This window comes from Limulus polyphemus, unplaced genomic scaffold (genome assembly GCF_000517525.1).
Source record: "Limulus polyphemus unplaced genomic scaffold, Limulus_polyphemus-2.1.2 Scaffold6841, whole genome shotgun sequence".
NCBI classification, from domain to species: domain Eukaryota; kingdom Metazoa; phylum Arthropoda; class Merostomata; order Xiphosura; family Limulidae; genus Limulus; species Limulus polyphemus.
The window spans coordinates 32,577-41,233 of NW_013672451.1; the positions used below are offsets into that span (position 1 = coordinate 32,577).

General features: G+C 33.6%; 1 protein-coding gene across 1 annotated transcript in view; it reads right to left on the reverse strand.

Annotated features, from left to right (window-relative positions):
* LOC106474117 (nuclease-sensitive element-binding protein 1-like) overlaps positions 1-8,415 on the reverse strand; it is a gene marked incomplete at its 5' end in the record, with an annotated part of 22,473 nt that extends 14,058 nt beyond the window's left edge. Inside the window, 4 exons of the mRNA XM_013934808.1 lie at positions 1,354-1,443; positions 5,058-5,091; positions 7,386-7,449; positions 8,356-8,415. Coding sequence (XP_013790262.1) covers positions 1,354-1,443; positions 5,058-5,091; positions 7,386-7,449; positions 8,356-8,415 — 248 coding nt within the window. The remainder of the gene's footprint in view (positions 1-1,353; positions 1,444-5,057; positions 5,092-7,385; positions 7,450-8,355) is intronic.
* Between the last annotated feature and the right edge of the window lie 242 nt (positions 8,416-8,657).

An 8,657-nucleotide genomic window follows, 5' to 3' on the forward strand; every position in this document is an offset into this window, starting at 1 on the left:
CTTTACTTCTTTATTTACTGTTCTATGTTTTAAAAAAAATAAGTTTAAGAACTTATTTGTAAATAATAATAATGTATATACATATATTTAATGTATAATAATTGAAATGTGACTGTATTTTACAAAATACTAGTCTACTAAAACACAGCCAAGACAGGTCATTTTGTAAAGACTAAAGCTCAGTCATATATTATTGGATACATAAACATGAGTGCACGTGCACTGTGTTATTGTAACTTCTGTTTTGTTAGACAGGCATGGCTGGAAGGTCAATATAATGTGTTTTCTTTCATGTTATAATTTATGTTCTTTCTAGAATGAAAAAAGCATAATTTATCTATTTTTTCCTAATTTTTTATTGAGGTTACAAAGTCAGTTAAATCGAAACAACCCATACAAAAAAGTTTATTCTAAAAACAATTTTATAATTATCTGGAGATTATAAAGATTTCACATGTGAAATTTTAAAACATTCTAATGCATTAAAGTATTTTTAAGCTTAAAATCAAAACTGCTTTGTATGTTGGATAGTCAACATTGTGAGAGAGATAGAGAGAGAGAAAAAAGGTTTACGAGAAAATCTTTATACTTAATTTAAAAACCTGATATTTCGTAAAGATGTGCATACATTATGAAAAATCATAATATAATTACTCTCATGGTTACGAGCTGGGTGGATGACACCCAGCCCGTAATGCAATGCTGAATTCACTGTAATTTTAACTTGAGAATGATCGCACCAGTGATTGAAACCTGTTTTAAAAACATACTTCTTTATGGTAAAAAGCTGTAGTAAAATAGAAAACATTATCAGCTTATTAAGCGGTGCTGATTTCGCTTTAACACTGCTACAAACACTAGAAAAATATTGTCAGCTTCATATTGTCATAAACCAAATTTACAACCTTCCATTTACTATGATTAAAGGCCATCTTCCAATTATTTACCAAACTTACAAACTGATCTAAGTCATCTCAACATAGCTAGAAATACACAAGATTTTAATGTGATCAGTAAACTTTGCTAATTTATTAATTATGCTTACATAAATATCATTAATCTAAACAATAGAAAGCAAAGACTCAAAAACTAACCCCCCCGAGATATTATGTTAGCAAAACAACCTAGTTTAACTGGAGTCCTTTAATAACCTTTTGTGTTCTTTCATCTAGCTACCCTACAATCTAATCAGAGATGTGATCTGACCTCCTTTAAAATTCTTGGGAAAATATTAATTAGGAATGTGAGAAAAAAATGGAATCGTTAAGGTATTATGTAAGAACAACCCATTTTTTAGGGCACAAACTAATACAGTACTATACTAAAAAAACGGCAACCTGAGTAAAACACTACCTTATCTCCCACAACAACATCAAACTCTACAGTCTCTCCATCTCCTACACTCCGTACAATCTTCTTTGGGTTGTTTTTTATTATAGCTGTCTATAGGAAGAAAGAAACTGATAATTTTAGGTTCCATGATAAATAAATTAATGAAAAAAAAATGTACTAAACATAAAACTAATGCAAAAATAGTTTTATTCATTACCACATTGGACTTAAGAACCGACCTTACGACTTCTGAAAGCATCTTTACAGTTTTTAAATGATTAACAGTGTGTCTTTCAAATAACAAACAAATTCACTTAAAAATACTTGGGAGGCACACAAGAATCCTCATTTTAACCATTTGTTAGGTTAAAATTTACTGGGGACTCCAAGTAAGTTTGTTTTAATAAAGTATTTTTAGCAGTGAAGTCTAAAGTAATTATCTGACTTTAGAAGTAAATTAGTGTTAGGTGTGATTTCAATTACAGGATGGCCAGATTCTTTTTAATTTTTTTTTCGCCCAACTTTAAAGCAAAATTCCAGATTTTCTAGGCCTACACACTCACTGGTACTTCAACTTTTCCTCATAATCTCATTGAAACCACTTCTGCCCATCATCTGGTTGGGTAACAACAGCTTGAAAACTTTGGTACTACGGAGAAAGAACTTTAAACAATAACAATTTAACGGTAGATGAGAAAATGTTATTTTTATACAAGAAAGAATTCTTGACCGAAAGTATCACCAAGTATAATAAATTAGATGATTATTAACAAATAGAATGACCGAGTGACCGACAAGATACGTTAAAACAATAAGTGACATAACTAAATGCACATACAATTTCGAGATATAAAAAACAAAATGGAGGCGGTATAATTTTACTCGTTACGAGATAATGTTTTAATTTTCCCTCGACTTTTTTTGGCCCCTTCTCAAATTCCCCGATTTTTCAAGGATCAAACTTATTGTGACTTAATTAAACCTGTGAAACTTTTGGTGACATGTTCACAAAGAAGTTTAATATTACACACCTCTCTTTTTTAAAAGAAAATCCATGTTTTATACAAGACAATTTCTGTGAGAATCTAAATAAATACCACTTTTGTACCATATTAAAACAACTGCACCATTAAATAAGTATAAAAATTAAGTCAAAATCTGCTAACTTTGTATCAATATTTTAATCCATTCACTGTGGCTGGGACATACATTTCCTAGTGCTCCCGCCCCCCACCCCCTCATACTGCAGTTGGGACAAATGTTTCCCACTGTCAACACTGTTAATGTCCCCCTCCCACTGCAGCTGGGACAAATGTTTCCCACTGTCAACACTGTTAATGTCCCTCTCACACTGCAGCTGGGACAAATGTTTCCCACTGTCAACACTGTTAAGGTCCCCCTCACACTGCAGCTGAGACAAATGTTTCCCACTGTCAACACTGTTAATGTCCCCCTCACACTGCAGCTGAGACAAATGTTTCCCACTGTAAACACTGTTAATGTCCCCCTCACACTGCAGCTAAGACAAATGTTTCCCACTGTCAACACTGTTAATGTCTTCCTCACACTGCAGCTGAGACAAATGTTTCCCATTGTCAACACTGTTAATGTCCCCCTCCCACTGCAGCTGAGACAAATGTTTCCCACTGTCAACACTGTTAATGTCCCCCTCCCACTGCAGCTGAGACAAATGTTTCCCACTGTCAACACTGTTAATGTCTTCTTCTGCTGGGTCCAGGTTCATCATCTTGACTATCACCACTAGATGGAGAGCTGGCATCCTCTTGTCTCATTGACTCTTCATCATCACACATTTGCACACTATTTGACTCACTTTCACTATCTTCTAAGCTATCTGAGTCAATATCATCAAGCATATTAACATAGTAATGAGGGTTACTACTTGCCACTCTAGTGATGCAGGCACGGCCGACACACAGTTGTCGTACATTTCGCTTAGGCATCTTGTTGGTTACTGAGTGTAAAACCTTGAGGGAAATCCTATATCAACATTAGGTGGGATGGCAAAAATTTGCCTCAGTCGAGGCATGGAGGGGGGGGGGGGGAGCAATGGAAAGTATACTTCCCAGCCACAATGAAAGGATTAACATTAGGTTTTATGACTGAATTCAAAGTAGAGCATTATTTTCACAATTCTTATTCTAAATTTTGGTCAGATGTGAAAGAATATCTTTCGTTAAACTTTCCACTGGTTATTTCTAGCTTCTTACTTACCCACCCTCGAGGAGTACATAACTACAACCACCTACCAGAGTTGTGCTTAACCCCACTCAACTACTCTTGAAGCATGCTTAACTACACCCAACTACCTACAATCTGTGATTAACTACATCCAAAACTCATGAACATTTACTATCTAACAGGTGACAATCATTAATGGATATACAAGATTGAACACTAAGATTATGTGGCAAGAAACAGTTCAGAATACAGGAAATTTTAAAATATTATTCTAAAATCAAAACTCTAATAATTACTACCATTTTCAAAATTCTAACTAACAGAAAAAAACACAAAGAAACTTATTGTCAACATCATTTTAAGGTTCGAATACACAACTGAACTGTAACAAATGATCTTAACTCTGAAGAGATCAGCTCAACACATTTCTTGATATAATATTTCTTTGTAGGTATTGATACTTTCAACTTTTGAATAGCTTTATCTTATTCTGGGCATTCACAATATTATAAAGTGGCATCATTTGTGTAAGTAGCAAATACTGGGAGCAACTTAACCTTCTGTTTACAGACTTGTTTAATACAATTCACAATTGGCAAGATCTACATATTATATGATATACGATAACTATGTGTTTGTTTGTCAAAACATAGTTAAAAACTGAATGAACAATTGGTGTAAAAAAATGAGGACCCCAACACTAATTAGTCGGATCAACCACGAGGACCCCAACGCTAATTAGTCGGATCAACCACGAGGACCCCAACACTAATTAGTCGGATCAACCACGAGGACCCCAACACTAATTAGTCGGATTAACCACGAGGACCCCAACACTAATTAGTCGGATCAACCACGAGGACCCCAACACTAATTAGTCAGATCAACCACGAGGACCCCAACACTAATTAGTCGGATTAACCACGAGGACCCCAACAGTAATTAGTCGGATTAACCACGAGGACCCCAACAGTAATTAGTCGGATTAACCACGAGGACCCAAACAGTAATTAGTCGGATTAACCACGAGGACCCAAACAGTAATTAGTCGGATTAACCACGAGGACCCCAACAGTAATTAGAGGGACTAACCATGAGGACCCCAATACTGGGATCATTTGCAATATTGATTGTATTAATATATTTATTTTTTTGTGTGTGTGTGTGTGTGTGTGTGTGTGTGTATGCCTTCCATTATTTGAGTCACAACAAGGATGAGGACCCAAAAGCAGTTTGATGCATAAACAGAAAAATGTTTCAAAGCCAACTGGGTTCACATAATTACATGGTTAAACATGGGGAAAAAATGAGCATTTTTAAACAGAGGTGTTATAAAAAACTTCTTAAGCAAAACCAAAATACCATACACAGTTTTTAAAAACATTTAAAACTGGTAAATCACGATTAAAGCAAGACCAGGCAACTCAAATCTAGTGACCAGAAATAATTAGTTGATCAGATCACTTTAATCATTATTTATCTATTTTAATCTTTTTATAATTTCTCACATTTTTTTCACATACCTGATGAACAAAGATGTCTTCTTTAGTATCAAGTCTTCATCGCACAAAAAAAAAGTTAATAACATGATTATTAAAAATTATAAACATGCAGATCTTGGTATATTTAAACTTTGTCACACATAAAACTGAGACTTGAAACATGTGCAAAGCCATTCCAAACATTAAAGCAATAAACACAGTTTCATCCGTAGCAAGAAAGTTTTTATTTATTGAAACATTTGAAGAGACTGCACGACAAGTTTGATTCTATCTGTTATCAGAATAGTTCACAGTGGAAAAGACATGACAATCTGATATAAAACAAAATATAATTATGTTGGAAACACACCACAGCCTTCCTACCCCTGACAGGTACTCAAAATAGTCAACCAACAGTTATTACCTAGTTTTAACTCAAGCCCCACTTACCTGTACTATCTAACACTCAAAATAAGCACATTAATCAACCAACAGTTATTACTGAGTTTTAACTCAAGCCCCACTTACCTGTACAATCTAACACTCAAAATAAGCACATTAATCAACCAACAGTTATTACCTAGTTTTAACTCAAGCCCCACTTACCTGTACTATCTAACACTCAAAATAAGCACATTAACCAACCAATCGTTATTACCTAGTTTTGGCTAGTTAAGCCTGACTTGCTGTATCATAATTAGGTAGCTTTATTTGAATGGTAGATAATATCAATCTACAGACACTTAAAACAATAACATGCTAAATGTCAAGGTGTAAATACTTAGGAACATTCATCTTATATTAGCATGACACTTTGGTTAGAACTTACTTTGTCAAGGTGTAAATACTTAGGTACATTCATCTTATATTAGCATGACACTTTGGTTAGAACTTACTTTGTCAAAGTGTAAATATTTAGGAACATTCATCTTATATTAGCATGACACTTTGGTTAGAACTTACTTTGTCAAAGTGTAAATATTTAGGAACATTCATCTTATATTAGCATGACACTTTGGTTAGAACTTACTTTGTCACGTGCATTTAAACAACTAGATTTAAAGGCACTTTTAAGTATTTCAGCAATTCAAAAAAGGAATTAAAATGATAAAGATAAATTAACAATAATTACAAAAGGATCTGTACAGGGTGTGGACACAATAGGTTAATTTACAAATGATGGGCCTCAAATCTTTACTGGGGCCATCACTACTCTGCATTTATAGAAATAATTCTGATAAGAACATAACCAAGAAAATGGTTAAGTTTGCTAACGATATGAAAATCTACAGTATGGCTGGCTGTAATGAGCATTTTATGATTATAGAGAGAGACTTGGATCAATTTGTTAGGGCCTGGCATAGCCCGGCAGTTAGGGCACTCGATTCCCAACCTGAAAATCCCTTAGTTCAAATCCCTGTTGCCAAACATCTTTGTCCTATAGAGTTGCCAACTGGATGTAAAAATTACTAGCTGACCTGAAACTAGTTGGGATTAAGGTCATTACAGAGAAGAAGGCGATGACTTAGATCAATTATGTGTTTTACATGGAAAATATTCTTAATTATGTGGATGAGAATTTCATTTAGAATTTGGGTTTATTGATTGATTGATACAGCACTTACATCATTTGAAAGGGTGTTCTTTTGTGAGCAGTAAAGCTAACAGAATTTTGAGTTGTGTCATATAAGTAATAAATTTTATGTATAGCCATATCAACAAGATGAAAGCAGCCAGTACCTAACTATGCATGTTAAAAATTTACAACTGTGTTAAACTGTAGACACTTGTGTAGTAAGGACATTTTTAAAGTGAGTAAATCTTCACAAGTGTACAACGTCCCCCATACATCTAAAGTGTACAACGTCCCCATACATCTAAAGTGTATAACATCCCCATACATCTAAAGTGTATAACATCCCCATACATCTAAAGTGTATAACATCCCCATACATCTAAAGTGTATAATATCCCCAAGTATTCACAAGTGATAATGCATTATAAATACTTCGCATATATTAAAAAAGTATTAACATAAAAAGTTAAGTATTTACAAAAGATACATGTAGTATGTACAATACTAACAAACACGTTCTATAAGATTTCAATATGTGGTTTACATAGCTGGTATAAAATGTTCCTTCCTACAAAGAATGACAAGAAAGATACTCTAGTCCATAATATTCTCGTGTCTTACCACTTCCTCTTCACTTACTGAACTGGGTGGTCAGTTTTTTCCATAAAATTTGTTTTTGAATGACTAAAACATATCTTAAACTACAAAAACACTAAAACTAGGTTTTACTGCTGAAACTGGGCATTTCAGAAAATGAAAGTCTAGTATGTAAATATTGCAACACACAAACCAACCTGTTAATAAAGCCGTATCCGTTCTTTACATTGAACCATTTCACTGTTCCCGTCACGTGGGTCGCTGGAAATAAAACATAGCAACAACTAATGTAAATATACTCCCATAAAAACTACCTACACATCTAATTAGACACTATGGTTCAGTAACTAACAACAGATAGCTAAATAAAGCTGATATTTTGTTACAAAAAGCTTAGACTTATTAGGGTTAATATGGAACAAAGGACACTATGGTTCAGTAACTAACAACAGCTAGCTAAATAAAGCTGATATTTTGTTACAAAAGCTTAGACTTATTAGGGTTAATATGGAACAAAGAACATCATGCTAGTTACTGTCTCAGAAGTAGTACTACTGAGATTTAAGAAATTACTAATATTAACTCATTCTATACTTCAAGTGCTTCATCCTGTATTTTTTTCTTCAAATAAATCAAGCAAGAATGTGCTTGTATAAAATTATATTTTTGGTTTTAAAAATTGTGATCAAGATATTTTTGAATCACGTAAACTAACACTTAAAACTTACACAGTTCTTTACTTCATTTGATTTAACCACATAAAAAAAAAACCCTGATAAAACACCAGCTTTCTGATAGGTGGACTTGAAAGAAGAAGTTTCATCTTTTTTATTATTTTTTTTAAACAAGTTATACCAACTTTTTTTGTTATCTTACATGAAAATAACTATCATTCATTTTATTTAATATATTATGTCATTAGTGCTTGTGCTGATATAATACTGACCACATCAGTAACACAGTGTTTTAAGCCTCTTTAGTGAAATCAGCAAGCCCAATAAAAACAAAATTTACACAGGTTCGATGTACGTCTCCTAATGGTCCTAAAGATGCTACTCAAACAACTGAGCCAAAGCTCAGCCCACTGGTTAACATACATAACAGTACAGACTCAAAGAAAGCCCGAGGTTGATAAAATTTGGTGATAGCCTGTTGCATGTATATTACCCTTCAAGCACAAACTGCTTTGTTCATACTTGGCTTGTAAGACTTTCATTGCCACTAATCCTATCAAAAACAAAATTCAGCGTTCAGTTTATATGATAAATCAGCTTTAATACATTAGGACGGCTCACTCCTAAGTGAACATATCAGAATCAGATTTCATTATATATGTATTATTGGTCATCAAAGGACTTTTGTCCCATCACATCTTTTCTCAACAAATAGAAAACTAACCATGAAATCCAGCCCTGATCCTTCAATTATTCATCTTAAACTTTAGATTTTAATTTATTACACAAGTTTTC